Raw genomic sequence first — 19,515 nt, 5'->3', positions numbered from 1 at the left:
CTGTTTTAAAGGAGCTTCAAGAGATGGAAGAATGACATCAGAGAAATATAAAGGGTGGTGTGCAAGGAGGAGGAGGAAAGTGGGCAAGATAAAAGAATGAAGTGAAGTGGGAAAAGACAAAGAGGAGTAAAGGAAGGAAGAAGGAAGGGAGGAGAGAGGATGAGAAAGAAGTTTCAAGTGATAAGTGTAAAATACAGCCAAGTGTTAAAATGTGAGAGTGGGAAACTGAAGTTTGGAAATGCAGGGCTATAAGAAAACTAAAACTGTAGCTGGCAAGGCAATAAGAGACGCATGTGAAAGAGGATTATTCATATATCACAGAAATGTGTAGGATGAATCAGTAACAACTAGACATGAAGGAAATGAGAATAAGTGAAAAATAAACAGGAAAATCATGGTTTTTAAATAACAAAGGAAAAGGAGAAATGGGAAGCTTTTTCAGAGGCAAATAAAAAGCAGTTTAAGGTCAGCCTGGATTACAGAGTGAGAACCTATCTGAAAGCTTTTAAAAATGGATGCCTATAACAAGACTTTTTATAAAAGAAAAAAGTAGTTTAAAAGGAAGTGCGGACAAGAAAATAAATTTTAAAATGGGCATGTAGTCTCACTTCTGTGACCCCAGCCTTTGGAGGCTAATGTAGGACTGGTATGTGTTCAAGGCCAGTTTAGCTAGAGAGTAAGATTCTGTCTAAAAAAAGAAAATAGCCAGAGTCTGGTGCTGCATGCTTTTAATCTTATTACTGAGGAAGCAGAAAGAAGCACATCTGATTTCTATGAATTCTAGGCCATCCTGGTCTACGTGACAAATTCAGGCAAGCCAGGGCTATATAGTGAGAGCTTGTCTCAAAAACAAAATAGTTTAATGATAGATGATAGATAGATAAATTATAAATAGATAAATGATAGGCTGAAGAAAGAGAGAAAAGAATACATTTAAGATAAGCACAAAAAGATCAGAAAAAAAGCAGTGATTAGGAAAGCTAAAAATAATAGCATTAGACAACTAAGAGAGAAAGGGGGTGGGGAAATGTTTCTCTAGGGTGAAAAAGTAAAAAGAAAATTCTTTTTAAAAAAACTAATGAAAGATGGAATGATAATTATGTAAGTTCCAAGTAAGAAGAAAAGTTTAAATGTCAGGAATGGGCAATAAAAATATACATATCTGATAGGTAGGCAGGTAATCAGTGGATACATGGGTAGATAGATTGGTGGGTGGGTGGATGGACAGATGGATGGATGGATGGATGGATGGATGGATGGATGGATGGATGGAAAGGCAGATGGGTGGGCAGGCAGGCAGATGGATGGATGGATGGGTGAGTAGGTAGATGGATAGATGCATAAATATATAAATACATACATAGTTAAAATATGTAAATTATAGGTAGATAGAAAGATATAGAGAAAGAAATATACAAGAAAACAGAAAAGATTATGAAAAAGGAATGTGACAAAAATAAAGCACATGAAGGAGACAGTTTAAAATGACCAGTAAGTACAAAAAGTAAAGGAGATGAGTGAATTCAAAAATGGTAGAGGAAAGAGGGGCAATTGGGAGGAATAAAGAGGGAAGGAGGGATGGAGAGGTTCTAGGAAATGTGGCTGGATAAATAAAGTAGGATTGAAGATAGGCAGGAAGGAAGAAACAAGGCATGCCAGGACCAAGAAAAGAGCCAGGAAGTAAGTTGCTGGCTGGCTGGCTTGAAAGGAAGAAATGAAGACAGGAAGGGAGATAGGTAGGTAGATACATAGAAGATAGATAGATAGATAGATAGATAGATAGATAGATAGATAGATAGATGCTAGCAGACTTGAATGTGTGAAGATAATATGATAAGAAATAGTGTGTATGAAGGAGACACCAGTATGAAATGGGGAATCAGAATAAGAGTTTCAAAAGGAGGAGAAGGAAAGGAGAAAAGATACAGAAAAGTTAAGAGAGAGAAAAAGAGTGGAAACAGGAAGAAATAAATGAAGAGTGAAAGGGACAGAGGTAGCTGGAACTGTGAGAAGAGTGACAGAAAGTAGAAAGCAAGACAAGAAAAGGAATAAGGGATGAAGTGAAGTGAGCAGCAAAAGCAAAGGAATGGAGGGGATCAGGCAGAGGGGGAAGGAGGGATCTGGGAAACACAAAGTTATGGGTATGGGATAAATGAGGAAGCAAGAGAGATGTTAAAAGAACGCCATTAGAAGTAGAGGGAAGTAAATAGAGATTAATGATGATAGCTAGGTAGACAGGAAGGAATAAAGGGATAAGGTAGGGAGAAAGATAAAACACAAATAGAAGTAGGCATAGTGTCACACACCTGTGAATCCAGAACTCAGGAGATAGAGGTAGCAAGGATACCAGCTCAAGGTCAGCCTGGGCTACATAACTAGCACATTTATGAAAAATAAAAAGAGTAATATAAATATAGTGACAACTAGGTGGCCTGGAGACATGTAAGTAGTTCTTTTCCGTGATGATAGACTGTCAGTTCAACAAATGGGAAACTAGATACACGTATAAGTGGGCAAGTAGATAGATAAACACACAGATTGGGATTTAACAGGCATAATATGAGTTACAATGACAGAGATACTGAGAATAAAATGATTTTTCTTAAGTCAAATAGAAAAGAGATGAAAGAATGGCAGGAAGGAAATGAAAAGGAGGAGGGAGTGGAGAGAGGGACAAAAATGATCAAGGAAGAAAAGAAAGAGAAGCAAACAGGAAAGAAACAATGAAATGGAGTGTGAAGGGACAGAAAGAGAACAGAAGTAAAAGAAGGTTAACAGTGATGAGTCTGTAGGAAAGAGGAAAACTTAAAAAGTGTGAGTGTAAAAGACAGGAATTAGGAAGGGCAGGATTTAAGCAAAAGTCAGGAGGCTGGGGAGATGGCTCAGTGGACTACAGTGCTCGCCTCTCAAACATTAGGACCTACATTAAAGTCCTTGGCATGTAAATTCAGTGAGAGACCTTGTCACAAGGAAGTAAGCTGGAGTGATAAACAAGGACATGAACGGTCCTTCTCTGGCCTCAGTATACACGAGTGTTAGGGCACATAGCCACACATGTTTACACAAACACGTGTATACAGCACACAGAGTCCATGACAAAGCAATAAAATAAAACTGAGTATAGCAGGGAAATAGAGTTCTGTATGGAAAGAAAATCAACCAAATTAACTAAAACACAGATGCATAACTGGATGGCAGGCAGAGAAGAGAGTGAGAATAGATACCAAAATAGAGGGGAGAAACTGAATTTAAAAAAAAAAATCAGTAGTAAATGACAGTTGGAAAAGGAGGAAGAAGAGGAATGAAAAACCATCTTCAAGGGAGACAAGTAGAGAAATAATAAAAGAAGGACTGTAATTCAAAGGCGGGACAGAAGGCAGAAGTAGGGGGTAAATGAAAAGGAAGCAAGGGGTCCTGAAGCAGGCACAGAAGTAGAAATGTGACTCATAAAGAAAAGAATAGAGGAATAAGGAAAGAAAAAAAATATGGATGGTTCTTAAAGTTTTAATGAGTAGTGAAAACAGTAAAATACAAAAGACAATGAAAAGTAAATTTAAAAAAAAAAAAGAGCATACAAAGGCTGGAATAGTCGGGAAGAACAAAGGTTGTATGAAGGAAATGAGATAAAAAAGGCAGGGAAAGAGAGGAAAGGGGAATGGGGCTATACAAAGAAGGAAAGAAAGGCTGTGACTGAAGCTCTGGTACTCAGAGTGCTTTGCAGCATAGGAGACCTGAGTAGCATCCCCCAAAGCCATGTGAAAATGTCATAAGAGTGTAAAAATGATGTGGGGAAGCAGGGATATAGTCCAAACACTGGAGAGACAGAGACAGAAGGATAGCTAGTCTGGCTTAATTTGTGAGTCTGGGGACAGATAGAAACCTTGTGTCAGTGGAAGTGAGCAGCCTTCCTGAGGATGACACAAGAGTTGTCTTCTGGCACACACAGACACACACACACAGACACACACACACACACACACACACACACACACACACACGCACACAGGCACACACCATACTTGAATATACTAAAGGAAAGAAAAAAGAAGCATGCCCGACTGTGAAAGAGTTAAGACTGAAATATGCAAACAAGATGGTAAGAAACAAAGGCAGAAGAGCGAGAGATCAAAAACAGCTAAGTTTTATAATGAGATACCTATTTCAAGACTTATGGAGGGAAAAAAAAAAAAAACACCGAAAATGTTGTGAAGGGCCAGTGAAACATATTTAATAGAAATGGTTGAAGAGACATGGAGGAAAAAAAACTGGATGATTTATAAAGCCTAAGAGATGATAACATTGAGAGAAAGGAGAACACTAAAGAGGCAGAGGCAGGAGGACCACATCAGGTTCCATGCCAACTTACTTTACATGTAGAGGTCAAATCCAGCCTGTAGCTATAAAAATGGGGGAGGGGGGACCATAGGAAAAGAGGAGGGAAATGCTAGGGAACAAGGAAAAAGTTCACTGTAAGTCAAAAGCTACTGCAGAAAGAAAACAGGAAAGGGAGAGGATGGAGGACTTTACAAGTTTTAGGCATGCAAGATGTGACAAAATGTAACAAATTTAAAAGGGAAGGAGGGAAAAAGAAAGAGGAAAGGAAAAATTTTGAAGGATGTCTGTAAAGGATATAGAAAACAGGATAGATGAATAGGTGAGCAAGCTGACAGGCACATAGATTAGCCCTTAAAGACATGAAACATAAAGGCATACATCACATGACACAACATAAAAGCAAGACACATGAGGCAGGTACAGAGAGTTTCAAAGGAATGGTACATATGAAATGAAAGTAGATTTTTTTCAATATGCCAAATAGACGACAGGCTTGGTAGCACACACATTGAATCCCAACACTCTAGAGGTAGACACAGGCAGATCTCTGTGAGTTTGAGGCTAGCCTGGTTTATATAGACTCTGTCTCAAAAGAGGGGGGGGAAGGAAAATTATGCCAAAAGAAAGAAAATGGAATAATGAAAGAAGAATTTAAAGAAGGGAAGAGAAGGAAGGAAGAGATGGGGGAGAAAGAGATGCAAACACAATGAGAAAGGATAAAATGAAGTGAGAGGTTAGCACAAAACATAGAAAAGAACGAGATTGAAGTTTAAAGTTGTAAATTTGTGGAAAGTAATGTTTTTAAAAGAATTTGTGTATAAGACAAAGAAGGCTGGAAAGACATAATTAGTAAGAAAAGTGAAATGGTAGTGAACAGGATAATACAGGGACACATCTTTAAGATGTCCTTGAAGCTTTGGAGAACTATATATGGATGAACTGGGGACAAGAGTAAGAATGACAAAAGTCCTAAAGAAGGGGCCAATCTGAAATGTGAGGAAAAGACAGTAAAATAAAGGAGGAACTTTGGCAGAGATTGAAGAAATGAGGGAGTACCTTAAAATGAGTAAGGAACTGAGTCAGGGCATTTAAGAGGGAAAGCCAATAAGAAATCAAAGACAGTTGTGCAGTGTAGAACAGAGATTTGAAGTAGGAGTTGAGGTTGAGGAAAAGGCACATGATTAATAGCTGAAGAGATACCCTGAAGCTAAGAGAGTAAGTTAACTAATGATAGATATGGGAACACTCAAGTACAAACGTAAGTGTGGAAAAGAATAAGAGGGAAAGAAAGTAGAGGAAGAGAGAGAAGCTAGGGATGTGGATGTAACTCAGTAGATTACTTGCCTAGCTTGCACAAAGCCTTGGGTTCAGTCCTCAACATCACATCTAGGCATGGTAATTCTATCTGTAATGCCAGAACTCAGGGGGTAGAGAAAGGAAAACCAGGAATTTAAGGTCTTTCTTAGCTATGCAATGAGTTTGAGACTAGCCTTGGCTACACGAGGCCCTATCTCAAATGAAGAGAGAGAAGGGGAAACTAGAGAGAGTTACATTGGGGAGGAAGACAAAATAGAGGGGAAAGGTATGACGAGTTAGGAAAAAAAGATAGCAGGAAGGAATAAGAGATTAGGGGACTAGAAACAGAAGGACTTGAGTAAGGGAGAGTAGAGTTTGGAAAGAAACAGCTAAGAACCACCAAGATTATGTAGAGTTAAAAACGAAGGAAGGGTAAAGTAGAGGAAGCAAGAGGAGCCTTAAAAGAGGATAAAGATGAGTGGACCAGCTAGATAACTGATGGTAGAGATGGGGAGGGAAACAGACATTGTCAGAAAAACAGACTGATTGCCAACATGATGCTCATGATACCAGAAAATGGGACTCTAAAGCAGGAGGGTCCCTCATTGTCATACCACATGTGAGAAACCAAAGTTTACAAAGAAATATAACACTAAGCAAAAGTAAGCAAAAAAAATAAGAGAAAAACATTGTGTCCATAGGGAAAGATTTTTAAAGGAGTCACTACTAAACAAAGAAACTGTATGAGCTCAGAATGTAGCTGTTTCTCCCCCAGCCCTCGCCACCACCTGTCATTCATTGCTCAACTGTCATGTTTCAACTGTCATTTACCATCTTTTTTTGCAGCATGATCTGACTATGTAGGCTTGGCTGTCCTAAAAATCACTAGGCAGAGTGGGCCAGCCTGCACCTCTGCCATCCTCTAGGATTAGAGCTGGGATTTACCACTTCCCTTCCAACAAGCTTTCATCATTTCTGATGCTTTGTTCCCACTTTCCCATTTAGCCACCATATATTTATTTATCTCTGTGATATCTGGCTGAATTCATTGTAGCCTGTATTTTTCTCCACAGTCTCTGCTATTACTTTCCCACTACCCCTGCCCTTCCAACAGCCCTGTCTCTCAGTCTCAGTTTTATGACTTTACTCTTTCCTCCAGACTCATCACTTTTTTAACATTTTCTTTCTATCTTCATTTCTTCTTTTACCACTGCCTTTCACTTTTCTCATGTTTCATTATGTCTCTCCTTCTTGCAAGTCTTCGTTCTTGTCTTCTGCCCCCTTATTCCTCTCATTTCCTTTCTTTTCTTCCCCTTGTTTCCCCGTTAATCTGTCCATTCTCTTTTTACTGGAATCTGGTTTTTGTTTAGTTGTTTCACCATAAGTTTATTTTGACATTTTGGAAGTAGTAGGAAAGCGTGCATGTTGAATAGCCTGATGAACAAGTCAACAAGTAACTAAAGGAACAGAACCAATAGAAGAGATGGATGGATGGATACACACACACACACACACACACACACACACACACACACACACACACTAAATGTATTCACTACATTGGCTCAAACAATATAGACTGGGCAAACCAACAATGACCATCCATGTGTTGGAGAGGCTGAGAACCCAGTAGCTGCTTAACTCCCTTAATAATAAGGGTAGGACCAGTTAAAAATGAGGAATCAGTTGAAAGGTATAGTGAAAAAAAGAGGAATTAAAAATAGAGGAAGAGAAGGAGAGATGAAGTGAAATAAAGAGAGGGTATGAGGTGTGGCTGGAGGAAATCAAAAGACAATCAGGAGAAAAGAAGCTATGTTGAAAGAAGGTATGAAGTAGGGAAAAGAAAGAAGGGAGAGGGCAAACAGGGTAACAAGGGGAAATAGGAGAGGGAGAGCAAACAAGAAAAGATTTGATGAGACAAGGAAGACCATTCCCCCAATACAATATTTTCATTAATTATTTGCTAATTTCGTACAATGTCCCCCGATCACACTCACTTCCCACTTGGTTATACCTAAGGGAGTGGCCACTGAGAGTTTGACCATGCTCCAGTGAGTATATGGGCAACAGAAATTGAACTTGAAATGGCATTTTTACAAAGGAGTCATTAAAAAGTTCCCAATACAATTCAGTGACCAAGTGTGGCCTTCTGCCTTGGATGCTAGACTATATTAGTGGCATTGCTTCCTCTGTTCAGAACTGATGATGGCTGCTTCTAGCAGAAAGATTTCACTTATACATCATATGTGATAGTCACCTCAAATTCTCTCAAGACAAAATAGTGTACCTGCAATCATTTCTCTAGGGGATGAGGCATGAAGGTCATTAGTTCAAGGCCTGCCTGGGCAACACAGGACAAGACCAGAATAGGCTGCACTTCTAAGTCTCAAACTTCTGTTACAAACCCTAAGACAGCTCATGTCATTGCCACTTAGCTGGAGGCATACCAAGGAGGCCTGGAGCCAAAATTTGATTTAACGATGATGACTAGAAAATAGAAAATTGAAGGCATACTCGATTGGTCATGATATCTGTTGCGTATAAGGCAAATCAATCTTCTCTTTAGCCATCACATGGTATATTACATACAGTGCTTATACAAACCATATCACATAATCACTGGATTCAACTCCCCAATTACTCTGTTGTACTGCTCCCTCTATATTCACTTTGTGTAGCTGACAGTTCTCAAGGGTGAGTCACAACACAGACATTCCAACAAGTCTTACTAGTGAAAGTGTCTCTATACCTTGCCTTACCAATGAAATCCTGAGCAGACCTTAGCCCATGCTCTGCCTCCCCCATCCCTTGCTCAGCACCTCTGCATCATCCTCTTTTTGCTTAGTGAACTAGCCATCCACCTTGCTGACCAGAGATTCTGTTGATTGCTCTGAAACCTGTGGTCCCAAGAACAAGGCCATGTGCTTTCTTAATCTCCTCCTTCCTTTGGTCCTGAGCCTTTGAGACCTACAGTAATAATATATCATGCCACTAGGAAGAGATATATTTTATTGGCCACATAAATTTCTACAGCATCAGAGTTTTCTACATTGTTGTTATCTTGCGCCATTTGGGAAAGCACCACTGAGAAGTAGTTGTCATTTTAATATTTGACATTTTATCATTTTGTCATCTCCATTAATAAAAATAAATGTTTTTTTTAAAGCTTCTTCAACAATTCAAAGGCAACCAAGTCTTGCAGAGCCGAAAACGTCTCAAGAACATCTGGAACGAAAACGTAACTGAAATGTTATGATTGGAAATTAGTAATGTTTAGGAATTCTGGCTTTGGTAATGATCACTTCTGCTTATAATGCAGGAAAACAGCTCTACCCTTTTCCATCAAACTGTGTCTTGTGGGTACCACTCATGAACAACTGTTACTGTCTTCACTCCTCTAGGCCAGACTCCCTAATTACACAGGCATGTCCTCTCCACACTCCCAAATACACCACTTTTTTTTTTTTGCCATTGTGAAATCTCCAAACCTAATTCAACACCCTGACTGTCCCATGACTCCCTCTACTGGACTCATCATCTCTGTACTGTTTATTATAATGAAAAGCTGAAGCAGCTCTGCAGCATGTGCCTCTGTGGGTGGCAGCCCTCTGCCTCTGACCCCTTTGTCTCACCTGGAGAGCTGTCCTTCCAGATTACTCAACAGAGGCTCTCCTCATGCCTCTGAAGCCTGTGTCCCTGTGAACCTAAGGACCAGGACCTCTACCCAGTGTGCTTTCTCACTTCCACCTTCCCTTGTTCTATGAGTCTGATACAACACAGTAACATAGACCATTGGCAGCAGACATATTTTTCACTCACCACATTTATACAGTAGCACGGCATTCTTTACTATCGTCGCTCTGGTTCTTTGGGAAGGCACAATTAAGTAGTAGTTATCTTAATTTTTTCATTGACTATTTTGTCTTTACCACTGTTAAAAATAAATGTCTTTCTTTTTAAATAGCATCTATATCAAGTATACCAACAAGCATCTCCGAGAGACTGATGCAAGAATCGCGGGAATCAAGAAGTAAGTATTTTTGTTGTCATTGGAATTTAGTAGGAATTTATACTTGGTAGGGATCACTCCTTCTTAGCGTACAGATGAACCCACTGTCTCCATCTATCAGATGATGCTTGGCGATAGTGTTTGCCAGCAGTGCCACCATATCTACTGCCCTCTAGATTAGGCTCTGGAACTACTACTCAATTCCTATGGCTTTCTCAGCATTTCCATGCTCAGGGAGGCCCATTCTTTGCAGCTGACAACTCTTCAAACCCAATTTAGAACCTCACAGACGCTGTTAACTGTTACTTAACTTTTCCCTGTAATTTTCCTTGCTAAGAAGATCCGGAGGCAGCTCTTCAGCTGTGTCTCTACTGTACCACCTCTTGCTCTGCAGCTCTGCCTCATAAGGATTTTACCTCCAAGTCTACTGCTGTCTCCACAACCAATAATGCAGTTGAATGGAGGTTCTGCTACTACTTAAACTTAGTACTCCTAAAGTCTATAAACTCATGAGGCTAGCAAAAATCAAGAGTCCTGCCAATATGCCTTCTCAATCCTGCCTTCTCTTTGGCTTTGGGATCTTGAGACCTCTAGGAATATGTCTTGTCACTTGCAGTAGAAATACTTTATCCACTACATACATTTTTATATGACTAGAATGTTGCCCACTCTTATTCCCCTGGTCCTTTTAGAAATAAATGCACAGCTGGGTAGTAGTCAGTAATCCTTTTAATATTTGTGATTTTTCTAACTTTGTCATCTCCATTGTTAAAAAAAAACTATCTTTTTTTTTTAAAAGCATCTTCACAGATGACAAGGATCAGTTTTGATGAAGACAGATCTTCACTTTACGAACTTCTGGATACAAGCTGTAATTAAAATTTCATAATACAGAAATCCTCCATCCCTTTCCATTAAATGTTACCTTGGGGTTAATGCGTAGGAACTATGCCACCTTCTCTACTGCCCCCTGAAGAAATGCCTTAACTACTCAGTGATATTCTCTCCTCACTGCTAGAGCTGGGGACACCACTTTTACAACTGACCACTCTCCAAACCTAATTCAGAATCCCAACTTTCTCATGACTCCCTCTACTCATGACTCCCTCTACTGGACTCATCATCTCTGTACTGTTTATTATAATGAAAAGCTGAAGCAGCTCTGCAGCATGTGCCTCTGTGGATGGCAGCTCTTTGCCTCTGACCCCTTTGTTTCACCTGGAGAGCTGTCCTTCCAGATTACTCAACAGAGGCTCTCCTCATGCCTCTGAAGCCTGTGTCCCTGTGAACCTAAGGACCAGGACCTCTACCAGTGTGCTTTCTCACTCCCACCTTCCCTTGTTCTATGAGTCTGATACAACACAGTAACATACACAGCAGACATATTTCATTTCTCATTTACATTTCTGTACCATAGAATGTTCCCCTGGCTCTTTTGGGAAGTCCCCATTTAACACTTGCCATTATCTTAACATTTGTCATGTTATCTTTTATTTTTCTCCACTGTTGATAAACACTCTCTCCCCTTTAAGTTTCTCCGGTAGATACAAGAAGATCGAGTTTGGCTGAGGATCACACATTTCAAGAAGTTTGGGAACCTAAACGTAATTGAAATTTTATCATTAGAAATTAGTAATTTGTGGGAACTCTAGATTTGGTGATGTAATGATCTCTTCTGATTATAATGCAGAACATCCTCTACGCTCATGCAAAATAAGGTTTTTGGAGTAATACTCTCACCAACTCGTGTGTTTCGGAGTTAGACTTCCTAATTACTAATTTAGGGCTAACCCCATTGTGCTTCAGAGTGAAAATAGGTCTCATCTTGTGGGTGACAACTCTCCAAGCCCCATTTATAACCCTGACATTCCCAATAGTCCTTGCTATTGAACTGCTTCTGAACTTCTCTATTGCTGATATGATTCTGAAGCAGAGCTTCAGCCTGTGCCCCTCAAACTCCATTCTTCTAGTCAGATACATGCAACCTGTGGCCAAGGTTAGCTACAAATGCTGCCCAATACAAAATTATAAACTTACTTAAAACAGTGAAGGTATTTTGGCATTATTGTTTGTAACACCATTCCACATTTCTGGAGTACGAGTATTGCAGATGACAACAACGTGACATGATATCAGAAGGCTGGGCACACCTACCTAGAAAGTTACCCATGATTACATGTTGCTGATATTTGTGAAACTTGTGACCTTGCCAACTTGTCACACCACATGCAATAGAAATGAGTTAATTACAACGTGTTCGGACAATGACGAGAGTGTCCCTCACTCTCACTTCCTTTGTCTTGTCAGGAAATTTTGATTGAGTAGTAGTCATAATTGTAACATTGGCATTTTGCTCCGTCACTTGCACAATTAAAAATAAATGTCTGTTCTTTCTTTTAAAGATTATCACCATTCCAGTGGGAAGAAAACAAGCTTCGCTGAGGAGACATTGTTTCATGAACCTAACGAACAAAAATGTAATTGAAATGTTATGCTGGAAAGTTAGGGGAGTAGTGGGAATATAAAGTTTGGAAATCTCTTCTGTTAAATGAAGAGGAAAAACAATCCTCTGTTGTCCTCTGTCAGATGATGTAGTTTTGATAGTGCCCATGAACAGTATTATCATCTCCATGGCCTTCTGGGTCAGACTCCTAATTTCTCACTCAGTGTTCTTCTTTCCACCCTCTCAAATCAGGGAAGCCCTCCTTTCCTAGTGCCAAGCCCATGTCAAAGCCCCAACTCTGCTGCATTCCCTGATCCTTAACACATCTCTCTACTTTTCTATTGTCATTGAGATTCTGGAGATATACCTAAAGCCCATCTCTGCAGCTGCCACTCCTTGATCACCAGTTCTGCCTCCTATGTGGGTTTTGCCTCTAAATGCTTTATTGTACCTTGAGAACTCTCCTTTCTTATTGTTCAATGGAGACTGCTGTTTCTGAAACCCATGGCCCTAAGAACCTTAGAGGACCAAGCCTCCTGCTAGTGTACTTTCTTGATTCTGTCTTCCCTTGACTTTGAGGGTTTGAGATCTGCTCTATCAGTAGTTTTCAAGGCTGCACAAATGATATTCATCATATAGACTTTCTGTAGCAGGACAGTGTTCCCTAATTCCTGTCCTTCTAGTCTTTGGGAAAATCTCAGCTGTAAAGTCGTCAATTGTCATGTTAATATAATGTCATTGTATCAATTTGTCAATTCTATTGTTTAAAATGGATGTCTTTTTTTTTTTTTAAAGATGGCCCACCAACCACCAAAAGAACAAGTTTTGCTAGTGACAAATTCATGGAAGACCTTCTAGAAGCAAAATGTAATTGCAATTTTCTGCTTATAAATTAGTAATTTATGAGACTGAGTAATTTATGGATTTGGTATTTACCGGTACTGCATACAATACTGATAATCTTCTATCATCTATCAAATGGTATATTTGGGGACATGGATACTGACTCTGCTACCCTCTCTGTCACCCTCTCAGTTACTCTCCCAGATCACTCAATTGCTGTTACTCTTTCCACTTTCTTGGAGTGGGGTAAACTACATTTCCTGAACATGAACACAACTCTCCAATTCAGTTAGAACAATGATTCCCCTCTTCCCTGTAGTCCATACAACTGAACATGTTCTCTGTACATTTTCACCACCAAAGAGAACGAAGGCAGTCCTTTAGCCTCTGCTCTTGTTACCCCATGTTCAGATGCTCTACCTGGCATAGAGCTGACTTCTAACTTATTTTTTCCACCTAGTGAACTCAGCTGCTATGCTGCTGATAGAGGGCCTGGGACCCTGGAAATCGAATATGGTCTTAGACCTTCAACCGGTGTTCTGTGTCAGTCCTGCCCTTCCTTGGCTTTATGCTTTTGAGACCTACATTAACAGGTCACAACATCCCCCATGGCAGAAATATTTTGCCCCACATTTTTTACCTCTCATGTTCCCCTAGGCCTTTTGGCAAAACCCAATGGAGTGGTACTAAAACTTGGCTTTGTAACATTTTTACTTTTGAAATCAATGTCTTTTTTTTTTTCTTTAAGATCTTTATCAAAATACTAGGAGGACAAGTTTCGCTGACCAGAGACCGATGGAGGACAATCTAGAACCAATATGTAATTGAAATTTTATTATAATTTCATTAATTCGTGGTTGGTAATGCTTTTGTCTATATATAATATATATATAATAGTATTTGTGAAAAGTGTCATCACTTCTGTGGTCCATTGTATTAGCTTCCCCAATTAGTCAATTGGTGCTTCTCTGTTCATACTGTTAGAGTGTAGCTCAGTCTTTTTGCAGATGACGACTCTCGAAGCCCAGTTCAAAGCACAGCTTCCACTACTGTGGACTTGTGTTTGTTCATTTCTGTCTCCAACAAAATCTAAGGTCAGATCTTCAGTGTCTGCCCCTGCTGCCACCCCTGTTGCAGCACCTAGATCTTGCAGGGACGGTTTCTTTGTTTCATCTGGAAAACTATCTTACCAAATTGCTGAACAAAGGTTTTACTAGTGTCTCTGAAGCCTGGGGCCCCACAAGTCAAGAAGAATCAAGGCACTAGCCAGTGTGCATCCTTTTTATCTTTTCCTTTTTGTTTTGGGACAGGGTTTTTCTATAGAGTCCTGGCTGTCCTACAACTCAGTTTGTAGGCCAGGCTGGACTTGAACTCACAGAGATCTGCCTGCTTCTGCTTCTGCCTCCTGAGTGTTGGGATTAAAGATGTGTGCCACCACTGCCCAGCATCTGTGCGCTTTCTTAGCCCTGCCCCTCTATTAGCTGCAGTGGCATAGACATCACTGGAGGCAGATGTTTATTTATTTCTTCAACAATATAGTCCTCAGTCTCGCTCCTCTAGTCATTTTAGAAAAGCTCAACTCAGCAGTGGTCAGTGGCTCTTTTAATAGCCCCTGTTTTCTCCTGTTGGCAATTTGACTGTTCACTCCACTGTCTTTTCTTTTAGTGACTTCACCACATACAAGGAGAACAAGTGTTTCAGACCAGAGACTGTATTATGAACCTATCAAACCAAAATGTAAGTGAAAGTTTATTATTACAAAATAAATAATTAGTGGGCAATACTGGATTAGGTAATGAGCCTTTTGGCTAATAACACAAAGAAAGGCCTCTAGCTTTGTCCATCACATGATGGAGTGGGGCCTATGCTTACCAATGATGGTACCCTCTCGGTCATCCTCTTGATTGGAAATCTGATTACTTCCTTGGTGCTCTTCATCCCATATTCTCATGTGCAGGGCATGCCTGTTTTCCCAGTTGGTATCTCTCCAAGCCCAGTTCAGAACAGTGGCTTTCACTAAAGCCTATGTGTCTGCTAGTGCCTCTGTTGCTGCCATGCCCCTGCCCTTTGGCTCTGTTTCCCTGAGAGGTTTTATGTCCATCTCTTTTTGGCTCCCCTAGAAAACTCTCCTCACACACTGCTGACAAGGTGGTCTACTGATGCTTCTGAAGCCTGTGGCAATATGAACTGAGCAATAACCAAGACCTCTACTTATGTGCTTTAGCAAACCCACCCTCTCTTTAACTTTGTGCTTTTGAGACCGAGAGTGACAAAGTCATGTCACACTGGCAATAGAAATACTTTATGAACTACATATATCCCAACAGCAATAGTTTTGCCCACTCCTTTTCCCTGTCTTTTTTTGAAAAGTCCAACACTAGCCATCTTTCATTCTTTAATATTTGTTATTTTGTCCTTCTGACTGTACAAATTAACTGTCCTTTTGGTTTTTGTTTTGTTTTGTTTTGTTCTGTTTTGTTTAAGCAGCGCCACCAAGTATAAAGAAAACAAGTTTTGCTGAGGAGAAATCATTTCAACAACTTATGGAGGCAATAAGTAATTGAATTTTTATTATTACAAATTAAAAATGGATGGGAATACTGAATTTAGAAAAAAAAATCTCTTCTGCTTATAATACAAAAAAAGAAACCGTCTAATATTTAATTGCATGATTTAATTTGGGTAATGCTTTTGAATAGCATCCAGTCCCTGTTGGCCCTGGATTAGACACTCAATCTTCAGGTGGTGTTGCTCTCTCCCTTCACCTGCCATGGACTAGACACTCTTTGCAGCTCACAACTCTCTGAGTTCAACTCAGAAGAGTGATCTCCCAAGCCCCCGTCTTTTAACATATCTCTGTACTTTTAACATATCTCTATTCCTAAGAAGATCCAGAGGCAGTTGTTCAGTCTATGCCTCTAGGGCTACCATCTATGATGCTGCCACCCACCAAGTTGCTCCTTTGTTCCTTAGTACTTAAGGAAGGATCTATTGAGGTCATTGAAGCCTCTGGCCCTAAGAACCTAAGGAGGACCAAAAGCCCTGATAATGTGCTTTCTGGGTCTCATGTTTCCTTTAGCTTTGAGCTTTGGAGATACACAGTAACAAGCATGCCACCGGCACCATAAATACTTTATACACATATATTTCTAAAGTTGTGGACTAATCTTTACTCTAATTCCCCTGGTCTTATTCTAAAAACCCTAAGTAGCAATCACTTGCCAGTTTTTATTATTTGACATTTTATCTTTTTGTATGACCATTATTAAAATGAAATGTTTCTTTTTTTTTTAAAGCCCCTCCACAATACATAAAGAAAACAAGTTTCGCTGACCAGAAAACATCTGAAGAATCTCTGGAATCCAGACGTAATTGAAATTTTATGTTTTAATATTAATTTGTGGGAATACTTGGTAGAAGTATAAGGAAAATTTCTGTTGTAATGGAAACACTTGTTGGTTCTGGTGATTGTTTCATGAATTTAATATATCAAAACTGAAGAAATTGCACATTTTGATTATATGTAGTTTATTCTACTTCCAAAATTATATAATTTTCTTTTGTTTTACCTTAGGATCAAGCCATTATTCTCAAAATAGCAACAAGGTTTTTGTTAAGACATCAACAACAACTTTACCACCTCAACAGAGGGAAATCCAAAGTACAACAGATCTTAAGGTAGAAACTTGTATTATATATGTTCTGCATTGATGGTGAATTTATCTAGTTTTTGTTTATATGGGATAGCCTCGTTCTTAACTTGATACTGTCTAGTCAGAAATTATGGAGTTCTAGGTGGGTCATAACAAGACCTGCTGAGTCAGCTTCATGCTTAGTATACTATGAACTTTAGCAGAAATGAGTGTGAGCATTGGATGGTGGTGGTGATCATGATCATGATGCTACTGACACAGACAATAGCTTACCATTTATTGAAAATCTACTGTGGGCCAAGTCCTGAGCTAAGCAAGAAGGAATGAAAAATAAATGAGAGTAAGCTAAGATACCAAGATATGATATAGTTACCATCTAAGTGTAAAGCACAATTAAGCAAAACTTCTCACAGTATTCCAAAAGATTTTATTTGTATAAACATCAGTGGGAGTGCAAAAGATACAGAGACCGGTCCTGCCTTGAGAGGTCTAAACAGGCTTTATTTAAACCTTGAGATATAAGTAGGGTTTTCCCACATTGATAGATGTGAGGATATATTGAAGCAATAATGAAGATGGTGTGAAAGTATGTAAGCATGAGGCAATGAAATGAAGGAGATGACCCTACAAAGGGAGACTGAAGCCAGAACCTTGCCAAAGTATGAATTTATCCTCTCAGTAATAAAGACATTAGGATTTTTTTAGTTGCAGTGTGAAAGGAAAAAAGAATTACTTGGATTCTAAAATGAAAATCTAGCTGTCATTGTGGAAAGAATAATGGAGAGGGGAAAAGGATGGAGGGAAAGCTAGTTCCAAGTGTCCTGGGACAGTGGTGATAAAAACGTAGAGCGCAGGGATTGGGAAGGTAGTTTGGATCTCAAAACTTGGCCACTAAATAGATATGTGACTCCTGAGGTAGATGGGGAAGGTGATGATATGACAGTTCTGTGTGTAGGTTCTCAGTGTTCAGCCTTACCTCCACATCAGAAATCATGATACTGGGTTGTGTTTGTTCTAGAAGCTGCACTTCTTCAGAGCATCTATTTTATGTCCAAGAAGTGTGCTAGATTAGATTGAATTAGCCTCTTCTGCAACAAAGAAACAACTCATAAGGTTTTTGGCATCGAGGACTGGTCATGTATCTAAGCCAAAATAATAGAAAAGAGAAGCTGATTTGGAAAGATGGGGTGCTCACATAATTCTTCATTTTGAACATAGTTATATTTAGGCACCTGTGTGAGACACCCAGAACAACACTGGTATTATTTATTAGCATTGAGAAGAGTGCTAAGTAAAGAGGTGGGGATTAAGGAGAGCACTGTGTTGGATCGCTGTAGGGTAGGTTAACACTCCCTTTTACAAGCTTCATTACTAATGTTGTCTCTTGAATATTGTACCACACAGTATGATAAAGCATCTACAAGGACATTACATCATTCACATGACAGAGGTAAGAAAGGGAACAATATTCGTAATGTTTTTTTTTTCAGTTAAATAACTAGTTTGGTACTTTTTCATGGTTATAAGGTTTCTGCCCTCTTTGCTACAAAAAGCTTAAAGTATAGTGGTATCAATGTCACTCTTCCAATTAGGAGCAGTGGCTGGGTGAATAGGCCCTTTTGGGATTTGTAACATAGAATGAAGTTAGGGTTTTTGCTCTATCTGTCTATACAAATAGGCCAAGTTCTTCTAATATTATACGGTGGTTTGGGAGTTTTGGTGAAGAAAATTCTCCCAAGATGGTATCCACCCCCTATTGCTTTACTTTTCTCATAAGCATAACATAAGAAGACTATCTTCTATCTCCTGAGGGTTGGACTTGAGTTTAGGCACATCTCTGCTAGCTTCTACAAAACTTTCCTAAGTATAATACACACACACACACACACACACACACACACACCTATAAAGAACACTAATACAGACATCACCACCTGGATGGTTGTCAACTCGCTAATATCTACTATGCACGAAACCAGATGTTTCACATTCCACTGAACCAAAGCCTTGTTCCTTCATTCCTCTGTCCCTCCTATTCTTGCCCAGGCATAACCCCTAACTCATTTTTTGCTCTATTGTTTATATTTCACATCCTACATTTTTTTGTATTCTGATCTTAAACTCTCACAACCCCAGTTCCTTTCTCTGTGTGTTATTCTCCTATTCACTCTTACAATAATTAGCCCCTAGTCTCCACTTTTTCATCTGAGCTGATCCTGCATGTCACTGTGAGTATAAACTTTCTGAAAGGCAGCTTTCAACATAGGATTCTCCTGAGTGAAGTATGAAAGAGCTCCTCCTGCTGACAAGGACAGTGAGGGTAGTTGAGGCTTCCAAATAAAATTAGGACTAGACATTAGGGAGCCTTGGGGCAATAGTAGCCATTGGAATTTAATAAGAAGAATTTTTAAAGCCATGGAATTGTCCTACTTTTAGAGGGTCTGTTTTATCTTCTATAAATAATACCCCCATGCGTCAGATAGTGTAGATATTCTGTATTCCTAGCAAGGGAGACTGTTTGCAATTTTTATATTTAATGGTACCTCTTCTTCATCCCAGGCATGAGAAGAGTCTCAAATCCAGCTCCATCTCACTCTCTGCAATCAACAGTACTTTCCAGACAATCATGTCATGACATGCCAACACAAGAGGTAGATCCTTTGTTTCGAAGGAACACACATAAACACAACAAGTGATTTATGAAATTATGGTCACGATTAATGTAAAAATTTCATTCATTAAATGACAATTTTAAAAACCTCTATTTCTGGCGTTTGTGAATTCTAGAAAAAGGGCTGCAAAATTCCTGCATGTGGACACTCAGTGCTCCTGTGGCCAGACTGAGCACACGAGGAATGCCGCCAACCACCTGTGAGCTCACAAAAGCAGTGAGCTTTGGGTTTTAACTTTGTTGGGCAGATCTGATTGGGACACTA

At 39.5% G+C, this 19,515-nt stretch overlaps 1 protein-coding gene across 1 annotated transcript in view; it reads left to right on the top strand.

The window, feature by feature from the left end:
- LOC117695514 (uncharacterized) overlaps window positions 1–19,342 on the top strand; it is a 33,056-nt gene extending 13,714 nt beyond the window's left edge. Inside the window, exons 9-21 of the mRNA XM_076918492.1 lie at window positions 8,798–8,869; window positions 9,596–9,661; window positions 10,440–10,511; window positions 11,173–11,244; window positions 12,043–12,117; window positions 12,879–12,950; window positions 13,675–13,746; window positions 14,592–14,663; window positions 15,414–15,482; window positions 16,223–16,294; window positions 16,501–16,604; window positions 17,984–18,029; window positions 19,139–19,342. Of these exons, the coding sequence (XP_076774607.1) occupies window positions 8,798–8,869; window positions 9,596–9,661; window positions 10,440–10,511; window positions 11,173–11,244; window positions 12,043–12,117; window positions 12,879–12,950; window positions 13,675–13,746; window positions 14,592–14,663; window positions 15,414–15,482; window positions 16,223–16,294; window positions 16,501–16,604; window positions 17,984–18,029; window positions 19,139–19,275 (1,001 nt within the window). The 3' untranslated portion in view covers window positions 19,276–19,342. The remainder of the gene's footprint in view (window positions 1–8,797; window positions 8,870–9,595; window positions 9,662–10,439; window positions 10,512–11,172; window positions 11,245–12,042; window positions 12,118–12,878; window positions 12,951–13,674; window positions 13,747–14,591; window positions 14,664–15,413; window positions 15,483–16,222; window positions 16,295–16,500; window positions 16,605–17,983; window positions 18,030–19,138) is intronic.
- The last annotated feature ends 173 nt before the right edge of the window (window positions 19,343–19,515 follow it).

Source organism: Arvicanthis niloticus, chromosome X (assembly GCF_011762505.2).
Source record: "Arvicanthis niloticus isolate mArvNil1 chromosome X, mArvNil1.pat.X, whole genome shotgun sequence".
In the NCBI taxonomy this organism is placed as follows: Eukaryota; Metazoa; Chordata; class Mammalia; order Rodentia; family Muridae; genus Arvicanthis; species Arvicanthis niloticus.
Note: the sequence above shows the minus strand (reverse complement) of the source record. Positions and strands in the feature narration are given on the sequence as shown.